Source organism: Phyllobates terribilis, unplaced genomic scaffold (genome assembly GCF_046119375.1).
Source record: "Phyllobates terribilis strain yellow unplaced genomic scaffold, ASM4611937v1 Scaffold_14__1_contigs__length_39327217, whole genome shotgun sequence".
NCBI lineage: Eukaryota > Metazoa > Chordata > Amphibia > Anura > Dendrobatidae > Phyllobates > Phyllobates terribilis.
Genome location: NW_027362774.1, coordinates 21,764,105 through 21,787,179, shown reverse-complemented (window position 1 = coordinate 21,787,179; position 23,075 = coordinate 21,764,105). Strand labels below are relative to the sequence as shown.

Genomic DNA, 23,075 nt, shown 5'->3' with positions numbered 1-23,075 from the left:
AATAAAAATAAATAAAAAACGGATCAAAAAAATATGCTTTTTCATCATATCGCCAAACAAAAAGTGGAAAAAAATGTGATCAAAAAGCAGAATAGAAATAAAAATGGTACCACTGAAAACGTCATCTTGTTCCGCAAAAAAAGCCGCCATACAGCTCCATCAGCCAAAAAATAAAAAAGTTATAGCGCTCAGAATAAAGCAATGCAAAAAAAATATTTTTTTTCTATAAAATTGTTTTATTGTGTAAAAGCGCCAAAACATAAAAAAAATACAGTAAGTGTAGTATCGCTGTAAACGTACTGACCCGAAGAATAACGCTGCCTGATCACTTTTACCACATGCAGAACGGCATAAAAAAAAACTCAAAAAACAATTCCTGAAGTGTTTGTTTTTGTTAACTTTACCTCCCAAAAAACGGAATAGAAGGCGATCAAAAAATGTCATGTGCCCAAAAATGGTTCCAATAAAAATTTCAACTCGTCCCGCAAAAAACAAGCCGTCACATGACTCTATCGGCCGAAATATGGAAAAATTATAGCTCTCAAAATATGGTGATGCAAAAACTAGATTTTGCAAAAAAAGCGTATTTTAGTGTGTGACAGCTGTCAGTCATAAAAACCCGATATAAATCTGGTATCTCTGTAATCGCACCGACCCGAAGAATAAAGTAATCTAATCAGTTATATCACACTAGGAACGGCATAAAAAATAAATAAAACAAATATTATTCACCTGCTACTGATTTGTTTATTATGTCTCCCAAAGATCCCAGTAAGGCTCTGCTCACATTTATCCTGTGCTCTGCGCTGAGCACTTACACCAGAGTTTCCGTGTAAATCTCTGAAATACGTGATTCAGCCAGAACCCATGATGGAAGATTCCCTGTAATGAGGCAGATATAGGCCACTGTGGATGCCGTCTAGCCTGGGATCCCACGGTGTCATTTGTTTTAGGCGTGCATAAAAGTGCGGTTGGCCACAGTTTTGTGCACTTCTGAAAAAAAGGACACCACTAAACAGAGGCCAGACGGAGTCCAGAGTAACTCTGCTGCCTCATTACAGTGAATGGATCCTGCAGGGGTTTCATCTGAATTACATCACTTGGAAAATTAGATGGAAACCCCGATGTAAGTGCTCAGCCTAGAGCGCCGGATAAATGTTACGTAAAATGTTCCCAATAAAAGCTTCAACTCAGTCCTCAAAAAAAGCTAGTCCCCACTCAGGTCCATCATCTGTTAAAAATATAAGGGACTTCCAAGTTACTGGTAGCAGAAAGGCTCTGGAAAAGCAAAATGGTCCTTGCCCCCCAAAAGAAATTCAGAAAATTTTGTGCTCCCAAATCCAAATGCCTATTCTACAATAATTTGTTCTCCAATTGTCAAATAGCGCTCCTTCCCCCTCAAATCTCACCGTATGGCTAAGTGGTACGATACAGCCACATATGGGGTATTGACACTTTTAGAAGAAATTGTGTGACACATTTCGGCACCATTTTTACCCATTGCCCTGTGTGAAAATGTAAAATCTGAGGGTAAAACATTTTTTTGTGGTAAAAATATAATTATGCTTTTTTCACTGCCCAATGGTATAAATTTAAAAATTAAAAAATGCTCACTACTTCCCTAGATGAATTCCTTGAGAGGTGTAGTTTACAAAATGGGGTCACTTGTGGGGGTTTCTGCTGTTTTGGCATGTCAGCGACTCTTCAAATGTGACATGGTGTCTGCTGCCTATCCCAGCCAACATAGCGCTTCTTTCTCTTCCGAACCCTGCCGTACACCAAAGCAGTGGTTTTCCCCCACATATGGGGTATCGGCGTACTCAGGAGAAATTGTACAACAAATTTCATGGTGCAATTTATCCTGTTACCCTTATGATAATGCAAAATTAGGGAATGAAAAACATTTTTTATGGGAAAAATGTGAAAATTTTATTTTTACGGCTCAATATTATAAACTTCTGTGAAGCAGCTGGGGGTGCAAGGTGCTCACCACACATCTAGATAAGTTCCCTAAGGGGTATAGTTTCCAAAATGGTGGCACTTGTGGGGGGTTTCCACTGTTTAGGCACATTAGGGGCTCCCCAAATGTGACATGGCGTCCGCTAATTATTCAAACAAATTTTACATTCAAAAAGTCAAATGGCGCTCCTTCCCTTTCAAACCCTGCCATGTGCCCAAACAGTAATTTGCCTCCACATATGGCGTATCGGCGTGTTCAGGAGAAATTGCACAACAAATTTCATGGTGCAATTTATCCTGTTACCCTTATGATAATACAAAATTAGGGAATGAAAAACATTTTTTGAGGGAAAAATGTGAAAATTTTATTTTTACGGCTCAATATTATAAACTTCTGTGAAGCAGCTGGGGGTGCAAGGTGCTCACCACACATCTAGATAAGTTCCCTAAGGGGTCTAGTTTCCAAAATGGTGACACTTGTGGGGGGTTTCCACTGTTTAGGCACATTAGGGGCTCCCCAAATGTGACATGGCGTCCGCTAATTATTCAAACAAATTTTACATTCAAAAAGTCAAATGGCGCTCCTTCCCTTTCAAACCCTGCCATGTGCCCAAACAGTAATTTGCCTCCACATATGGGGTATCAGCGTGTTCAGGAGAAATTGCATAACAAATTTCATGGTGCAATTTATCCTATTACCCTTATGATAATACAAAATTAAGGGATGAAAAACGGTTTTGTGGGAAAAATGTGAAAATTTTATTTTTTCAGCTCAATATTATAAACTTCTGTGAAGCACCTTGGGGTTCAAGGTGCTCACCACACATCTAGATAAGTTCCCTAAGGGGTCTAGTTTCCAAAATGGTGTCACTTGTGGGGGGTTGCCACTGTTAAGGCACATCAGGAGCTCTCCAAACGCAACATGGCGTCCGCTAATTATTCAGACAAATTTTACATTCAAAAAGTCTAATGGCGCTCCTTCCCTTCCGAACCCTGCCGTGCGCCCAAACAGTGGTTTTCCCTCACATATGGGGTATCAGCACGCTCAAGAGAAATTGCACAAAAAAATTTGGGGTCCATTTTTTCATGTTACCCCTGTGAAAATAAAAAAATTGGGTCTAAAGTAACATTTTTGTGAAAAAAGTTAAATGTTAATTTTTTTCTTCCACATTCCAAAAATTCCTGTGAAGCACCTGAAGGGTTAATAAAGTTCTTGAATGTGGTTTTGAGCACCTTGAGGGGTGCAGTTTTTAGAATGGTGTCACTTTTGGGTATTTTCTGTCATAAAGACCCCTCAAAGTGACTTCAAATATGATGTGGTCCCTAAAAAAATGTTTTTGTAAATTTTGTTGGAAAAATGAGAAATCGCTGGTCAACTTTTAACCCTTATAGCTCCCTAACAAAAAAAATTTGGGTTCCAAAATTGTGCTGATGTAAAGTAGACATGTGGGAAATGTTATTTATTAACTATTTTGTGTGACATATCTCTCTGATTTAAGGGCATGAAAATTCAAAGTTTGAAAATTGCAAAATTTTCTAAATTTTCGCCAAATTTCCGATTTTTTCACAAATAAACGCAAGTGATATCGAAGAAATTTTACCACTATCATGAAGTACAATATGTCACGAAAAAACAGTCTCAGAATCAGGGGAATACGTTGAAGCGTTCCAGGGTAATTACTTCATAAACTGGCAGTGGTCAGAATTGAAAAAATTGGCCCGGTCACGAAGGCAAAAACAGGCTCTGGCGCGAAGTGGTTAAAAAGCTTAGAGCTGCCTCCACCACACGGGGGCTCGCTCGACCCACCAGCGGACAGGCACCAGTATTGGGAGAGGGGGGCTGGCCGTCAGGGTTCACCGCGGCTCTGGCACAAACCCGGCGACACGGAGGTGGCACGGGCAGGAGCGGACTGAACGTGTCGGCTTCTCACTTTTTGGATTTTAGAAGGGCATGACATGCCTATATCTGTGTCTCCCCCTCCTTTTACTCCTCCACCTCTTTTATTTTCGCATGACTATATGTACTTGTCACTTTTCCATGTGTTATTTGTGTCTTTTGAGCAGTTTGTCAGCTTTTGGACACCTTTGAAGGTGTTTTCTATGTGTTTCTATGTGTTTTTGTTTGCCTGCCATTGGTTTTAACGGTGTTCGAAGGTGTTCGACGAACAGTTCGACGAACAGTTCGGCGAACACATGGGTGTTCGACGAACCGAGCCGAACTCGAACACTACGGGGGTGGCTCAACACTAATAGGGAGCTGCCCTAACACCGGCCACCAGACACCACAGGTGGCGTCACAAACTTATATCTATAATTATCCACCCTTTTAAAAGAGAGGCCCAGAGTACGGGCCCGGGAGCCGACTACCGCGACATCCCCTGAAACTATCAACGAGGCCCGGGCGCCGAGTCCTCCCCATCCCCTGGGCTCTTTCCTGGCATCACGAACAGGGGAAAGACTCGAGAGCCGCCATTGCTTGGCATCCTGTGGTGTCTGGTGAGAACCACCAGCACTGCGGCAGCCCTCTGAGGCCGGTGTTAGGGCAGCTTGCGTGGTATAGCTCCCCACAGGTGGAGCTAGGCCTCAGGGCAGCGGGGATGTAAGGATGCAGGACAGATATGACCCAGCCGGGTCAGAGCAAGAACAGGGACAGAGACGATAGTCACTTCAGTACCTTTTACTGATGGAAGTTCAGGCACACTCCGGAGCACTGTAGGGTGAAGGGTGCATTTCAGGATCCTCCCCAGTGAGCGGGTATAGGGCCTCCCGTTTCTTGCCTTTGTGTAGTAAGTTTCTGACCTGCCTGAAGCTAGGCCTAACTTGGTTTCTGTCCTGCACCGGCTGACTTGGTGGTAGGGCCTTCTCTTGGAGTACGCGCTCCCAGCTTGTGGGGCCTCTGTGACTCCTGGCTCTGTTACGTATCAGCTCTTAGGTGATCCTGGGACCTGAAGTCTTCCAGGGGTCTCCGGTTGTCTCTACAGGGGGGTATACGACCTTGTAGACGCGGACCCGGTGTCCGGTATATGTTTTCTGGGGTGAGCTGGTTAAGCTCCTCTGCCCCCAATGCTGCTCACTCCTCTAGCCTTCGGCCTACTCGGGGCCCTCACTAGGCTATACACACTAGCGGCAGCTTGCTGCGCTTCCCCCCTCTTATGGCGTCGGCACACCTTAAGCTCACTATGCTGAGCTAAAACTGAGTCTGGACTGGGCTCCACTGCAGGCTGACCTCTCTCAGGCTTAACTACTGCTGGAACTCTCTCAACACGCTTGACTCTCTGTCGACTCCAGACTAGACTGCCTAGCTCCACCTTCCCTATTTATATCCCTAACGGGCTCCCTCTGGTGGTCTGAGGTGGAAGGTGGAGGTGTGTATATGCTGTGGGGGCCTCTTGTAGAGGAATCCGTTAATGCACCCTTCCAGGATCTGTGGCACCAAGCGCAGCTGGGCGCCACATTCCCCCCTAGCAAAGCTCAGCACTCCCGGGCTGAAGTACATTTTAAAACAACAATTGCAATAACAATCTTCCCTTTATGGGAGGCACATTCTTAAACGTTGCATATAACATTAATAAGTAACAGATATATACATGAACACCATAGGCAACCTCAGAATTTGAGTCTCTTTTGGTGAGGTTCCCCGAAAGGATGTCCATCTCACAGGGCAGAGTACTTGGTGGCTTGAGGGACCTGTCCCAAACCCTCAACGTAGGCCCTGGGGTGGCTGCAGGGCATGGAGATCCTGAGTTGGACCTCTGGTAGAGCCACTCCAGACAGGTTTTACTTCCGAGGTCACCTAAAGGGGCACTCCAGGGAGTGCAAATATTTACAAGAAATAGTTTTTGGGCTGCACATAGTCCTCAGCCACAAAGTTCTGTATGTAACAAGGGAAGTGTCCATATCACTTAAATTGTCCATTAGTAGGCAAAACACAAGTTAATACATATTCATAAAAATACACAATATAATTCAATATAATACAATACTATACCATACCCCAGGGGCAACTATCTACACTTGTCAGAAGTTTAGCTATTTTACTCAGTGTATTTGACAGGGATCTGACCTTTAGTACTACGTATGGACCTGCGTGGTACTGGAATACGTGAGGCACTAGTACTTGCACTACTTCCCATTCTATCAGTGCTAGGTGTGGAGGGGCTACAGGACTGTATTGACCTCTCTACAGGACTGGCAAGTATACCATTAGCTGGGCCTTCTTGCTCTGCTCCAGCCGGGGATCCTTCTTCCGGGGACTCTTCTTGAGCAGGCTCTTCTGCAGCTCTTACAGGTTCTTCTTGCTGTGGGTAGAAGGTGATTACAGGGATGATTACTGCTCCTCCTAGTTGAGGCCAATCTGCCGGGAAATCTCCAAAGTCAGTATGGATTACTGCTTCTTTAGGCTCCTCCGGTACGGTGAGAGGCACTTCTTCTTGGGACTTCAGCAGTTCTGAACACAACTTCAGATGGTCCCTGGATACTGTTGCAGTCGTTCTTCCTCCGTCTCTACTAATTATGCAGGTTTTCTTATTATCAAATCTTGAGTTCAACACAGTGTTGGGTTCTCTCTCCCACTGGTCATCGAGTTTGTGGTTTCTTCTCTTCCTTTTTAATACTACTTCTCCTGGTGTGAAGGGTTCTGCGGGCGCCGTTTTGTTGTAGTGGGCCTCCTGCTTGTCTCTCACCCGAGTGAGACTGTCTTCGACACAGGCCTGTACTCTTCTGTACTGGTCCTGTCTGGTCGTGTCCCAGTCCTCAGTGGTCACATCCGCTTCTGGTTCTACAACACCAAGCTCCAGGTCCATGGGCAGCTTTCCTGGTCTTGCCAGTATGAGATATGCTGTAGTGCAGTTGGTGGAACTTACTGGTATGTGATTGTACAGATCTACTAGGTCAGGTAGTAGGTCTGGCCACTGATTTCTCTCAAGTGGTATGGTCTTCAGCAGGTCGATGATGATGTTATTCATCTTTTCACAGAGACCGTTGGTTTGTGGGTGGTACAGTGTAGTTCTTATCTTCTTACACCCATACAAATGGCAGAACTCTTTGAACAACTTGGTCCGTCAGCACCTGCTCAGCGTATCCGTGGGGTTTGCAGAAACACGCCTGAAACGTTTTTGCTGTCGTCTCTGCCGTCAGGTCTTTGACGGGGGCGACCACCAGGAACCTGGAGTAGTGATCCACCATGGTCAGGGCATTGGAGTACCCTGACCTGCTGGGTGACAGCTTGACATGGTCCAGGGCTACGATCTCCAGGGGTCGAGTCGTCTTGATGGGTTGCAGGGGTGCCTTCTGGCTGCTGTAGTCTTTTCTACAGGGTCCACAGTTTCGGCACCACCGCTCAATGGAGCTGCGCATTCCTACCCAGTAGAATCGACACTTCATCAGGGTCTCTGGCTTCTTCCAGCCAAAGTGCCCTGCCTGATCGTGGTAGGCCTCCAACACCATTTGGATGTCTGTCTTGGGGACCACTATCTGCCATACCATCTCATGGGTTCTTGGATTGACGTACCTCCGGCACAGCTTCTCACGGTAGATAAACAGCCGGCTTCTCTCATTCCACAGCTGCTTTGCTTGCAGAGACGCTTCCTTCTCCAGGGAGGAACCTTCTTGGGTTATCAGCTCCTTAATACGGCTGACAACCGGGTCACTGTCCTGGGTCTCTTTCCAGCTGTGGTGAGGCAATGGGTTCAACGTCTTCCCACGCTGCTACCTGGAGGCTCATTGCTCGTGGATCATCCCATTCCGGTGAAAGGCAGGTAGCTCAATCTCCTCCAGGTCATCCACTTCTTCTTCTGTGTCTGACTGGTGAGGCATCCTGGACAGGGCATCGGCGTTGGCGTTCTTGCGGCCCGCCCGGTATTTAATTGTGAATTGGTAGTTTGACAGCCGAGCCATCCATCGTTGTTCCAGGGCTCCTAACTTGGCTGTTTCAAGATGAGTCAAGGGGTTGTTATCAGTGAAGGCAGTGAACTTACTTGCGGCTAGATAGTGCTTGAACCTTTCAGTGATGGCCCAGACCAAGGCCAGGAACTCTAACTTAAAGCTGCTATAGTTCTCTGGGTTCCTCTCGGTTGGGCGGAGCTTCCTGCTTGCGTATGCGATCACTTTCTCTTGGCCATTCTGCTTCTGACTTAGGACAGCTCCCAGCCCTTCATTGCTGGCATCGGTATACAGCAGGAACGGTTGGCTGTAGTCAGGGTAGGCTAGGATCTCATCGCCTGTCAGGATCTCCTTCATCTCCTGAAATTACTCTGCTTGCTCCTTACCCCAGTGGAACGGGGGATTTCTGCCTTTGGGGGACTGTCCTACCAGGAGGTCTTGCAGAGGTGCAGCCTTCTTGGTGTAATCTTTTACAAACCTCCGGCAGTATCCTATTAGTCCCAGAAACTGACGCACCTCCTTGAGGTTCTTCGGCTCCGGCCACTTCTGGATGGCAGTGACCTTCTCCAGGTCTGGTGCTACCTCTTCCGGACTGACAATGTGCCCCAGGTGCTGTACCTTCCTCTTGAGCAGGTGGCACTTTGAGGGCTTCAGCTTCATCCCGTACCGGGACAGTGACTCAAATACCTCTGCCAGGTGCTTCAAGTGGTCCTCATACGTTCTGGAGTACACTATCACGTTGTCCAGGTATAATAACACAGTCTCGAAGTTGCAGTGTCCCAGGCAGCACTCCATCAATCTCTGGAACGTTCCGGGGGCATTGCAGAGTCCAAATGGCATACTGTTGAACTCGCAGAGTCCCATCGGGGTGGTGAAGGCCGTCTTCTCCCGATCCTCCTCAGCCACAGCTACTTGCCAGTACCCACTAGTGAAGTCAAGGGTGGAAAAGTAATTTGCAGACTTTAAGGCAGCCAGGGATTCCTCAATACGTGGCAAAGGATATGCATCTTTATGTGTAATGCGATTTACTTGTCTGTAGTCTACACACATTCTCATGCTTCCATCCTTTTTCCTGACTAGCACTAGGGGAGCTGCCCAGGGACTACAACTATCCCTCACTACCCCTGCCTTCTTCATGTTGTGCAACATCTCCTTCGCCTTCTGGTAGTGTGCTGGTGGTATAGGCCTCTAACGTTCTTTGATGGGTGGATGGTCACCTGTGGGGATATGGTGTTGAACCCCCTTAATCCTCCCAAAGTCAAGTGGGTGCTTACTGAACACCTGCGCGTATTCCTAGACCACCCGGTGTACACCCTGTTTCTGATGGGCAGGGGTGGTGTCTGTCCCAACATGGAGCTGTTGACACAAATCCTCCACCTGAGTTGCAGGATCATTATCCTCCACTTCGTCTGGTGAGGTTAAGGACTCCGCCGTGTGAATGGAGTTGTTATTTACAGCATGTAATTTGGCAACAGTGGCGTAGCGTGGTAATCTGACCTCATCTTCCCCAATGTTGAGAAGACGGACCGACACCCTCCCATTGCGTACATCCACTACCCCTCTGGCAGTTAAGAGTGTAGGTCTGTGTTCGGAGCTAAGGGGTTCTACTACCGCCTGGTAGCTCTGTCCTTTAAGACCTATTGCTGCTCAACACCAGATAAGCATTTCACTCATTGGGGGAATCACAATGGGTATGGGGTCTGTTACCCACACATTACCAATCTCACCACCTGTTAACCTTACTTGCTGCTGGTACATCAGGGCTCGGATCTCCTTCTGCAGCGCCCTCCTCTGCCCTGGTCTGGCAGTGTCGGCTATCTGCTGGAGCAAGAACACAACCTCTCCCAAACAGTTACCAACAATATTAGTGCCAAGTACCATATACAAATTGGTATCATCAGGATTAGTCTCTACTACAATTAGTCCCTGGTCCTTCAGTTCCACTATCCCCACCTTCACTGCCACATCCTTAACCCCGATTAGGTTAAGGGGGAGGCCTTTTGAGGCATAAAGGGAAAGATTTGGAGCTGGTGGGCGCAGATCATCCATGGACCAGAATCTTCTGTAGAGGACATCAGGCATAATGGTTACCTGAGATCCTGTGTCCAGCAGAGCGGGTGTCGCGATGCCGTCCAGCACAATGGACAGGAAAGGTCTTCCTCCCACGAACCTGTTGTACCAGTCTGAAGGGCCTGGGGAATTTACTCCTGGGTGTCGGCCCTCGGACCCAGGGTTTTCTCGTTTAAAGGAAAGCTCTGGATGGTATGGCCGGACTTGTGGCAGCGGTGGCAGAAAGGGTCCCTCGGTGGACGGCGTTGGTCGCTGATCCTCCCAGGGGGTGGCGTTGTCCTCTTCCTCCTGCTCATCCAGGGGACATCCTCAGGGCTGTCGGCTAGCAGGATCCTTCTTTCCTCCTCGGGCTCCGTCCGCAGCTGCAGGGCACTCAGCACAGTGGTCAGTGTTTTGCTCAGCTGACGCACTTCAGAGCGCAGGCTGTCCAGCTCACTAGGGGACGTTGCTTGCACCTTGGCTTCAGCAGCCACCAGGGAAAAGGTGGATGCTGCAGGCACTGGGGTGGCCCCACCCTGGTAACATTGGATGGCAGTTGTTTCCAGGGGCTGCAGTCCTTTTATAGCCATGTCCTTAAGGGTGTCAAAGGTGGCATCTGGATGATCCAGGGACCACTAACGCACAGTCCTGCTCTCCTCTTGGGACCTCAGTCCCCGGATAAACTGTTCTTTCAGCATCTTATTTTCATCATTGATACTGGTTGGACTTACCTGTTTCAGAGCCCGCAGGGCCCCTTGTAGACGCCAGGCATAGTCCCGAACACTGTCCTCCGGTTGCTGAGAGCAGTTGTAGAACCTCATCCAGAGGTCTGTCTCACTACGATTTTCAAAGACAGTCTGTAACTTTTTAAAGATCTGATTCGTGGACACTGACTCCTGGTCTGACCAGTTTTCTACTTCTCGTTTAGCAGCACCAGTCAATTGTCCTAATACAACAGCGACTCTTTGCTTGCCTGTCATAGAGTACATGTCCAGAATACCACATATTTTCCGCTTAAATCCAGACAGGGTATCTGGTTTGCCGCTGTACTGGGGGAGCCACTTCGCTCCAGGGATATACGGTAGGGCCATGGGTATGACAGGGGTTACAGGCGCAGGTGGTAGCGCGGCCTGCTCGGCATCGGGCGCGGGTTGAACATCAGGGCCGTTAACCGGTATTCCGGCGTCGTGCTGTCCCTCGGACATTCTGGCGCCCCTCTAGCGAACTGTGGCCTACCTTCTTTTCTTTGCTTCCGGTAGGCCTCAGCTCCGCAGGTGACGGTCTTCTTCAGGACCTTGCGTCGCTTGCGTCCTACATCAGAGCGTTCGGCGACGCTCCTTCCAGGACCTGGCGCTTCCTGGTTTGACGTCGAGGCGTGGGGCGTGTCCAGGGCTTCGCACGCTTTTGCAGGTACGCCCCTCAGTTTCTCGCGGTTACGCCCTTCTTCCTGCTCGGCAGCCTAACAATGGCGGCAATCTTCACCACAGTCAAATACACAGTTTTTGATTAAAGGTGCACAGTACCCGGTGGCAACGGGCATAACACTCCGTCGTTAGAGCGGGCACGGAATCCTGTTCGTGACGCCAGGAAAGAGAGATGTAGAGCCCAGGGGATGGGGAGGACTCGGCGCCCGGGCCTCGTTGATAGTTTCAGGGGATGTTGCGGTAGTCGGCTCCCGGGCCCGTACTCTGGGCCTCTTTTAAAAGGGTGGATAATTATAGATATAAGTTCGTGACTCCACCTGTGATGTCTGGTGAGAATCACCAGCGCTGCGGCAGCCCTCTGAGGCCGGTGTTAGGGCAGCTTGCGTGGTATAGCTCCCCACAGGTGGAGCTAGGCCTCAGGGCAGCGGGGATGTAAGGATGCAGAATAGATATGACTGAGCCGGGTCGGAGCAAGAACAGGGACAGAGACGATAGTCACTTCAGTACCTTTTACTGATGGAAGTTCAGGCACACTCCGGAGCACCGTAGGGTGAAGGGTGCATTTCAGGATCCTCCCCAGTGAGCGGGTATAGGGCCTCCCGTTTCTTGCCTTTGTGTAGTAAGTTTCTGACCTGCCTGAAGCTAGGCCTAACTTGGTTTCTGTCCTGCACCGGCTGACTTGGTGGTAGGGCCTTCTCTTGGAGTACGCGCTCCCAGCTTGCGCGGCCTCTGTGACTCCTGGCTCTGTTACGTATCAGCTCTTAGGTGATCCTGGGACCTGAAGTCTTCCAGGGGTCTCCGGTTGTCTCTAAAGGGGGGTATACGACCTTGTAGACGCGGACCCGGTGTCCGGTATATGTTTTCTGGGGTGAGCTGGTTAAGCTCCTCTGCCCCCAATGCTACTCACTCCTCTAGCCTTCGGCCTACTCGGGGCCCTCACTAGGCTATACACACTAGCGGCAGTTTGCCGCGCTTCACCGCTCTTATGGCGTCGGCACACCTTAAGCTCACTATGCTGAGCTACAACTGAGTCTGGACTGGGCTCCACTGCCGGCTGACCTCTCTCAGGCTTAACTGCTGCAGGAACTCTCTCAACAGGCTTGACTCTGTCGACTCCAGACTAGACTGCCTAGCTCCACCTTCCCTATTTATATCCCTAACGGGCTCCCTCTGGTGGTCTGAGGTGGAAGGTGGAGGTGTGTGTATGCTGTGGGGGCCTCTTATAGAGGAATCCGTTAATGCACCCTTCCAGGATCTGTGGTACCAAGCGCAGCTGGGCGCCACAATAACACCAAGGCCTGAACTCTTTAATGGTCTTCACACAGCTCTAGCTTCTGAGACGTAGACCTTCCGTCTTATGATTAGTGAGGGTCCCATCAGTCTGACCCCAATAATTAAAAATGTATTTTAAGGATTATTAGTGGAAAAATGGCCATGGACCCAAAGCAGCTTGGACCCATTCTTCATGGATTGTGGAACCAAAGCAAGGCTTCCTTTGAATACGAACCAAAGGGGTGTTGGGTGAAAATAGGTTGGGAACAATCACTAGGGTCTGTACTTGATAAAGGGTTTGTTGCGGTATGAGCAGGATGAGAGGGATTACTAGTTATGGGGTATATTTATAGTTCACCTCTAGAATTGTTTCCTGTGTTGACTTGACCAGTTCGAGACCCCTCAGAAAGTAAGGATTCATTTCTCTGTAGATGTGCAGATCCACCACATTCACACCATAATGTGTCCTTCACGTTTTTGCTCCACGATAACCCAACTTTTGCAATTTCCTTTCAGAAAAGATGACATACTGCGGACAGAAAGTTTGCTACGTTGTCTACCCTCAACCAGACCTTCCAGAAGAGGACCTGGTCCACTGCAACGACGCCCTGGTGACCGACAACGAAAAGTCCCTCAAAATGCAATGAGCTTTTTTCCCCCCCAAGTCCAAGCTTCCCTGCATCTTTGTTTACAAGCAAATATGTGGAGAAAATGTACTTGAAAATCTAGCAATATAGAGAAATACGGAATGGAAGGCGTCAGGAAGGGCGAGTCATCCCTGGAAACCCAACATCGCAGAGACTTACGGCTTTGACTTGCCGGCTAATGCGAGGAACCAGATGCGTTTTTGATATATTATGTTAATTAACCTCTTCTCAGCCGCGGTAAAGAACACAAGATACGCCTCTTCCCTCAAACGGCGCTGTTCTCCTCTGGTCAAATGAGCCACTGTATATTCTAATTGTGAGGACTTTTTTTTCGGCCTTCCATCTTGTATAAATTGAACTTTTATTTCCTCAATTAAAGCATAATTTTCAACCACCTGCGGTGTACCGTGTGCACCTTTGTATTTCATAGGACTCCAAGGTTTGTAAAAGTAGATGAATATTTGAGTCATGTGTTGGGGTGCCATGCACTTGTACAACGGGCACCACCCAATGCACCTTAAAAATGCACCATGAAGAATCATATTGTGTGCCCAGACTCGTTTAAATAAAGCTAAATGGGGTTAGAAGGGCAAATGGACATCATAAAGGGTAGACAGCCATGACAAAGATCAAAATTCCATTCTGGTGCACTCACTTATTTATTTACTTGGGTACCATGTAATACCTTTATTCTCCTGCGGAGGAGCTGTAGCTGCTGATTGCAGGGACTTTTGCTTCTGGACCTTTGATGATCAGTTAATCATCACTAGGTCATTTCTAAACTGGGTTGTACCTTATCTAAGGCTACGTTCCCACCATGAGTATTCGGTGAGTTTTTTTATGCAGATTTTAGCTAAATTAGGTTACTCGCGTTTTTTCATTTTTTTTTTTTTGAGTGCCATTTTTATCGTCATTTTTATCATTTATTGCATAGTAATTTTTCCATAGAAATGAATATGAAAATTCTGTTGAGCGTTTTGAGAGTGCTTTTTACTGCATTTTTAGAAGCGGAACTACTCAACAAACACCCCAAAAAGATGTAGTGTGAACATACCCTAAGATTCTGCCTACACACAGAGTTTTTCTGGGGTTTTTGGAGCGGGTCTGCCAAAAAATAGGAAAGTTCCAAACCAGATACTGTCCTATCAAAACGCTTTTAAGAACAATATTCTTCTAAAATTCTTCAAAACTGCCTGAAGAAACCAAAACCCCAGCCAAAAATGCCCCAGTTTTTGAATGCTTTAAAAAAATTTCAGTGTACACAAAGCCTTATATCTCATAACTGTTGAATCACTGTGAATACTTTGAATTTTTATAGAGATTTTGGGCATTTTTGGTTTCGAATCTCTGCCCACTGATTACAGATGCTTAAGAGTCAGAATCATTGAGAAAGTATGAGGTAGGACAAAATATTTTAATTTTCTTAAAATCGGTTTACATGGTCATAGAAACACATCACTTCCATCACAAGTAAATAGTCATGACGATCAGATTTGGCAAGTCATACATTAAACAAAAAAAATTAAATGCAAGAGAAATGTTTTTTTGTTGTTTTTTTGTATGAGATCCGAAGTTTAGAAAATGAGCAAAAAATATAAGGTGTTGCCAAAAACCACCTGATTCAGTCTTGTCTTTTTCAGGAGGGTCAACTCAGGAATACCCCTGAAAAAGCACAAGAGAAACAATCAAAAGAATGAATATATGCACTGCAATGTCAAAAAGACTTGCTGTGCATATCGCTTTGAAGCTGCTCACTATTGTATACATAATGTTAAAAAAAAAAGAAAAAGAAAACTGACAGCAAGAAGACACCGAAAAAGTCACCAAGAAAAAGCTCATTTTTTTGGCAGAGTTTTTGTAGCAGAAACTTGCTAAAAACTATGAGAATTTAAAAAAACATGAGTTTTTGCTTGACGAGTTGGAGTGTGTTCACACTGAGTTTTCAGAGTAGAAAATCTCCAATCGGAACTCAGGGTTTTTCAACTTCTTGTTGTTTCTGCTTCAAAAAGCACACCCTTTGAGAGTATCCGCACCAAAAACTCCTGATAAAAATTCAATGTCAATGCACCCTAAGGGAAAAGTCAGACGGGGACTTTGGACGAGGATTGCAACGCAATGCTCGGAGAGGCCGTCAACTCTCCCGACCTGAGCGTGGCAGCATGTATTTCTATGCAGTTGTCACACTTAGGTCTGAGCATGCTGAATTTTTGGAGCGGAAACTCTCCAAAATTGTTCAAAAAAAAAAAAAACTTGTGAGTTTCTGCTAAAAAAAAACTCAGCAAAAATACAATGTGAACATACCCTGAGGGTGTGATAATGAACTAGCCTATGCTCACGTGGAGGTTTTTTTTAGGGGTTTTCTGAGACCAATCCTCTGCAAAATCCTCCACCAAAAAAAAAAATAAAAAAAAATCATTCATTTATTTTTATTGGAAATCCACTTTTTTTTTTAAAAGCTTTTTTTCCTGAAGAAGTTTTGAAAAACGACAGGTGGAAAAGAAAAGTGCAGGGCACTTCTTTGAAGCGGATCTTGAAGGAAAAATCTCCAAATTAGGCACTGTCCAATCAAAAGACAAAAGCTTCAGGAACAAAAAAGTTTTTCAAAACTTATTCAAAGTTCTCAAAAACCGCTTCAGGAAATAAAAGTTTACTCCAAAAACTCCCCCAAAAAAGGAGTTTCCATTTGAAAAACTCTTAGTTTTTGAAAGCTTCTGTGCATGGTAGTGTCTGGTATTGCAGCTCAGCTTTATTAAAATGAATGGGGCTGAGCTACAATACCACACATAACCTGCAGACAGGTGTGGCGCTGTTTTTGGAAAAATCTGGGATAATTTAGAAATTATACTGTGAATGCACCAAATGTGTGCTTTTTTATTGTTTTAATGATCAAATTAATGTTCCATGTGTTGTCATATCTAGATTCTTGCTTTGACAGATGGCTCCCCGGTTTAGCAAGATGCTCAGAATCTCTCATTTACAAATTGATTGGCTTTTTAAAAGAAAAAAAAATACTCTGTGCACGTCTGATAATTAATGGCATGCAGACATTTGGACATTATTTGTCATTTCTGAGATTAAGAGAATGAATCATCCAAAAAGTGTCCTATTGTTTAAATCAGGATTTTATGTTACTATATTAAAAAAAATGGATAATGTCGTTTTTTTCCCCCGTATCATTAAATTTTACAATTTTCACACTGGCCACTAGGCCCTATATAAGACTCCTATTTCTTGTGCCGGTTGGATACATGTACATTATTAGCAAAAGACTAATAGGAGGTGAGCTGTGACATCCCCTGTTGTGAATGAGGGATTCTGTGTTATCTACTGTATACAGAGGTGTTATCAGTCATTGTACAGGAGGAGGAGGTGAGCTGTGACATCACCTATTGTGAATGGTGGATCCTGTGTTATCTACTGTATATAGAGGTGTTATCAGTCATTGTACAGGAGGAGGAGGAGGTGAGCTGTGACATCCCCTGTTGTGAATGAGGGATTCTGTGTTATCTACTGTATACAGAGGTGTTATCAGTCATTGTACAGGAGGAGGAGGTGAGCTGTGACATCCCCTGTTGTGAATGAGAGATCCTGTGTTATCTACTGTATATAGAGGTGTTATCAGTCACTGTACAGGAGGAGGTGAGCTGTGACATCACCTATTGTGAATGGTGGATCCGGTGTTATCTGCTTTATATAGAGGTGTTATCAGTCACTGTACAGGAGGAGGAGGTGAGCTGTGACATCACCTATTGTGAATGGTGGATCCGGTGTTATCTACTGTATATAGAGGTGTTATCAGTCACTGTACAGGAGGAGGAGGTGAGCTGTGACATCACCTATTGTGAATGGTGGATCCGGTGTTATCTGCTTTATATAGAGGTGTTTTCAGTCATTATACAGGAGGGGGAGGAGGTGAGCTGTGACATCACCTATTGTGAATGGTGGATCCGGTGTTATCTACTGTATATAGAGGTGTTATCAGTCACTGTACAGGAGGAGGAGGTGAGCTGTGACATCACCTATTGTGAATGGTGGATCCGGTGTTATCTGCTTTATATAGAGGTGTTATCAGTCATTGTACAGAGGGAGGAGGTGAGCTGTGACATCACCTATTGTGAATGGTGGATCCGGTGTTATCTGCTTTATATAGAGGTGTTATCAGTCATTGTACAGAGGGAGGAGGTGAGCTGTGACATCACCTATTGTGAATGGTGGATCCGGTGTTATCTGCTTTATTTAGAGGTGTTATCAGTCATTGTACAGAGGGAGGAGGTGAGCTGTGACATCACCTATTGTGAATGGTGGATCCTGTGTTATCTACTGTATATAGAGGTGTTATCAGTCACTGTACAGGAGGAGTTGAGCTGTGACATCACCTATTGTGAATGGTGGATCCGGTGTTATCTACTGTATATAGAGGTGTTATCAGTCACTGTACAGGAGGAGGAGGTGAGCTGTGACATCACCTATTGTGAATGGTGGATCCGGTGTTATCTACTGTATATAGAGGTGTTATCAGTCACTGTACAGGAGGAGGAGGTGAGCTGTGACATCACCTATTGTGAATGGTGGATCCGGTGTTATCTGCTTTATATAGAGGTGTTTTCAGTCATTGTACAGGAGGAGGAGGTGGTGAGCTGTGACATCACCTATTGTGAATGGTGGATCCTGTGTTATCTACTGTATATAGAGGTGTTATCAGTCATTGTACAGGAGGAAGAGGAGGTGAGCTGTGACATCCCCTGTTGTGAATGAGGGATTCTGTGTTATCTACTGTATACAGAGGTGTTATCAGTCATTGTACATGAGGATTAGGTGAGCTGTGACATCACCTATTGTGAATGGTGGATCCTGTGTTATATACTGTGTATAGAGAGGTTACATTTCACTGTAACTCTGTCTGTGATAATAATGAGACTGCTAACAATTTTCTGTAAAGGACAGAAAGTGTGAGTCTAGTATAAGGTCCAGTAATGAAGCTGAACATTGCAGGGTTTCTATTTTTATTTAATAGATGTCGTGATTGTAAATTGTAAAAAAAAAAAACAAAAAAAAACCATTATAAAACATTTATAAAAAAAAATACATTTAACATAAAAATCTGATTTAAATAATTGGTAATTTTCTGATAAACTATGCCTTTAAAAAATTATTTTCCCAACAACAGTGCCATTATATGATGAGCTTGTCTGGTACTGTAGCTCAGTCACATTCAACTTCAGGCTGCGGGATGTTTCAGCTGCAGTACTCGAAAACGGCCACTACATGGTGACTGTTCACTGTTATACCAGGCCGCTTCTGGGGCTGATAACAGCTGATTGGTTGGGTTGTCGGGTGTCAGACTGCCACCATTCTGATATTAAAACTGGAATTTTTTAAATTGTTACTTTTTTTTTTTGCAAAATTTACTAGTTGTACAAGGGGACTTGAACCCTCAGTCCTTTGCTCACATTGACTATACACTGCACTACTGATGTAGTACAGTGCATTAGCTAACATGTCAGCATGTGACTGACAGCTAGCCTATTAGTCCTCACCTGCGGTGGGATCTTATAGGCTGAGATGTATGGCAGACACGGAGGCCATTGATAGGTCAAAGCAGTGGACAACTCCTTTAAGACTAAAGTCCGAAATTAAATCAGAGGCATCATGGCATGAATGAATGACGGCTGTCCGGACATATACAGGGGGACCGGAACGCACACAATGGAGTCTATGTAATGACGGACACAATGTTACAAACGTACGGTGGACTTCTTCACAGTGGAAAAGTCGTTACATTTATCGCAAAGTGCCTTGTATGTGGATCGGAGCAGCAGAGATGCTAAGAAGACACCAGCCTCCGGGACGTGGACACGTAATAAGTGGTGTTCCCTAACCGGTGGCTCAGGGGCCACATGTGGCTCTCCGGATCCCTACACGTGCTTCCCGAGCTGCTGACGGCTGCAGATACTACTGTGCACCGGTGGCACCAGGTACATGGGTTGCAGACATATTATGTCATATATACATCTTGCCTTTTAATATTTTATGTTGTTCATCGCCAATGTTACTGCAACCTCCGAAAGGTTGGGGACCTGCACCTCATAGGTAGGACGCAACGCTGCTTTTGGGCCAAGCAACTGTGTGTTTGAAGAGGGGAAAGAAGAGACTGAGATGGTCTAAAAGGGGATATTTCATTTTTTGGACATGCAGGTAGGTAGCGGATTTTAAGCTCAGGTGATTTGGATTTTGAAAAAAATCTCATGCACAATGGTGCGAAATAAATCCGCAGCATAGATTAAAAGGAGCGGAGAGCTGCAGCATGTTCATTCATGTTATGGATGAAGGTGCAAATTTCACCCTTTGCTCCTAAGCAACTTCACTGCGATTATATAAATGCTGCCTGCGGATATCATCGTGGATGAAGGTCCTGGGAACTTATTCTTAGGGCTCGTGCACACGACCGATGATATCAGACGAGTGCTATCCGTGGTTTTCTATGGGGCTGTGCACATTTTTTTTCCCCAAGGACCAAGTGATCCGAGGAAAGAAATCGGAGACATGTCCGATTTTGATCAAAATTGGCAATGCAAGTCTATGGGTCTGTGGAAAGCATCGGATCACACTCGGATGACATCCGAGTGCGATCCGCTTTTAACAGACTTACTGAATGGAGAAGACTGCACAGCTCCAAAACAGTTTGTTGGGCGGGGATCCACTGATTCCCCGCTAGGCCAGTCCGAGCCTGCTTACAGCGGTAGATAAGAGGGAACATAGCATGGGACTGCTCTGTGCCCGAAGCACTGGGCAACTGCCCGTGTCGCTCCCCCCTAACGCCAGCTGTGGACATACCATTCGTGTGACCATTGCATCCCAAGGGTTGCGGGAGGGTAGTAGGTCCACTTGCCACCTTCAAAGCAGCTTCAGTCTATTCATGGCTCACAAGGGGAGGGGGGGGGGTGTTCAATGATGACATACTTGAGAACATGGGACCCACATTTTGTTCTCCGCCATCTGCGATCATGTATTATACAGCCACCTACCGAACCTAATGAAGCAAGCGATTGTCACAGCCCGACTCTATTATTACCATCCCTAGATAACGATATATAATGAACAGAGAACTCAACCCAAAACGTCTCAATTTTCGATAATTCCTTGATAGGGAATATTATAAAATAAATAAATAAATAAATATTGTATAAAAAATAAGGCTTCATGTATTGGGGTAAATAAATAAATATGATTAAAAGCATCCATAAAAGCAAAATTAGGTAATAAGTTAGGTGATGATACAGACACACAACTCGGACACATCAATTTACATCTTCTCTTAGGTATTGCCCGTGACCATGTAGAAAACCGCGCTCCTGATGCAAAAGAAGAATAAAAAGTTATAGAAAATAATTTACACTCCATAAGCTTGAACAATGGAAAGAAACACAAAGTTTTTTTTGGGGGGGTGCCTCTCCTGCACTGTATTAGATCCTGCAGGCGCCCTTCCGAGTTTAGGATCTGACCTACGGATTCTGCTGCCTGGCACTTGTGGTTCCTTATCTGCGCTTTAGCCCTTACAACACTTGGAAATTCATAGTAAAACATGGAGCCCATTGATTATATTCGGCATTTACCCTACGGACGAACGAGTCATTGACTAAACCAACTTCTCTTTTAAATCAGTAACTTAGCAAATTATTTTACCTTTTTTGCTTCTATTCGACATAACTTGTAAGAAAAATATGAACCTTTCTGTTTCTATTCAACATAACTTGTAAGAAAAATATGAACACTGAAACCACCATCATTCATCCGTCGAGGTATTAAAGGGAATGTGTCATCAGAAAATCACCTCCTGTTTAAGGGTATGTGCACACAACGTCTTATTTCGGCTAGCAGACACGCTGAGTTTTTCTAGGTGAAGTTGCTTCAGTAAAAAGACGCCATTTTTTTCTTTTCCCGCATTGGTGGTATTTTGGTCATTTTTGGGTCCCCCACCATCCCAAAGAATGAACATGAGCAATTTCCGCAAGTGGTTAAAAGAAGTAGCAAAAGACTGAACATGAGATGAGCACAGTAATGTATTTTTTGCATGGCTGTGTATTATGTTCATTTTCAGCGGCGGTTTGGAAGCACTTTTTTTTTTTTAGGTAGACTCAAGAAGGAATCTGCCCAAAAAAAGACGTCATGTGCACATACTCTTGTGTTAAATGTATTTTTTTTCATATCATCGGTATTTAATGAAAAAAAAAAAAACTTGCAATTTTCACAACTGTTACTGGGGATATTCTCAAATTTCCTGTTCATTCAGGAAATTTACATGTATATTAGCAGCAATAGACTGACCCTATTTTTGTATTGAAGCATTTAATGAGCATGTGCAAGGCTCATTGTGAAGTGAGAGAGAAGAGGTGAGCTGTGACATCACCTATTGAAATTGGTGGATCCTGTGTTATCTACTATACGTAGAGGTGTCATCAGTCACTGTACAGGAGGTGGAGGTGAGCTGTGACATCACCTATTGTAAATCCTGTGTTATCTACTGTATATAGAGGTGTTATCAGTCATTGTACAGGAGGAGGAGGAGGTGAGCTATGATATCACCTATTGTGAATGGTGGATCTTGTGTTATCTACTGTATATAGAGGTGTTATCAGTCATTGTACAAGAGGAGGAGGTGAGTTGTGATATCACCTATTGTGAATGGTGGATCCTGTGTTATCAGCTGTGTATAGAGGTGTTATCAGTCATTGTACAGGAGGAGGAGGAGGTGAGCTGTGACATCACCTATTGTGAATGGTGGATCCTGTGTTATCTACTGTATATAGAGGTGTTATCAGTCATTGTACAGGAGGAGGAGGTGAGCTGTGACATCACCTATTGTTAATGGTGGATCCTGTGTTATCTACTGTATATAGAGGTGTTATCAGTCATTGTACAGGAGGAGGAGGTGAGCTGTGACATCACCTATTGTGAATGGTGGATCCTGTGTTATCTACTGTATATAGAGGTGTTATCAGTCATTGTACAGGAGGAGGAGGTGAGCTGTGACATCACCTATTGTTAATGGTGGATCCTGTGTTATCTACTGTATATAGAGGTGTTATCAGTCATTGTACAGGAGGAGGAGGTGAGCTGTGACATCACCTATTGTGAATGGTGGATCCTGTGTTATCTACTGTATATAGAGGTGTTATCAGTCATTGTACAGGAGGAGGAGGAGGTGAGCTGTGACATCACCAATTGTGAATGGTGGATCCTGTGTTATCTACTGTATATAGAAGTGTTATCAGTCATTGTACAGGAGGAGGAGGTGAGCTGTGACATCACCTATTGTGAATGGTGGATCCTGTGTTATCAGCTGTGTATAGAGGTGTTATCAGTCATTGTACAGGAGGAGGAGGAGGTGAGCTGTGACATCACCTATTGTGAATGGTCGATCCTGTGTTATCAGCTGTGTATAGAGGTGATGACAATGAGGCTGCTGAAAACTCTTCAGGAAATACGAGTCTAAAATAGCCCCAGTGACCGGTGTGAACATTTGCAAAATTTTTAATATAGTGTGTTTAAAAATACACATAAAAAACAGATTTAAGGGATTTAAGGTCATTTTCTGATAATACGATCTCATTAAAGGTTTATATGTCATCATATACCATCCACATCAATGGAAAATTCCACAATAATTGATGGACCACTGGGCACTGGCCTCAAAAGTGTAAGTCTAGAGCTATTGTCTACCTGCTGGGAGTTGTAGTTTTGCAATGTCTATGTAGTCATAGGTTGGAGAACGCTGCCTTAGCTCGACACAGAAAATTTTCTTATGGATTTGGTATGATACAAAAATATATGGTTCGTGTTGAGA

The 23,075-nt window shown here is 45.0% G+C and overlaps 1 protein-coding gene across 1 annotated transcript in view; it reads left to right on the top strand.

Annotated features, from left to right (window-relative positions):
• SLC7A10 (solute carrier family 7 member 10) overlaps positions 1 to 13,625 on the top strand; it is a 104,257-nt gene extending 90,632 nt beyond the window's left edge. The window contains exon 11 of the mRNA XM_073659940.1: positions 13,101 to 13,625. Within this exon, the coding sequence (XP_073516041.1) occupies positions 13,101 to 13,231 (131 nt within the window). The 3' untranslated portion in view covers positions 13,232 to 13,625. The remainder of the gene's footprint in view (positions 1 to 13,100) is intronic.
• The last annotated feature ends 9,450 nt before the right edge of the window (positions 13,626 to 23,075 follow it).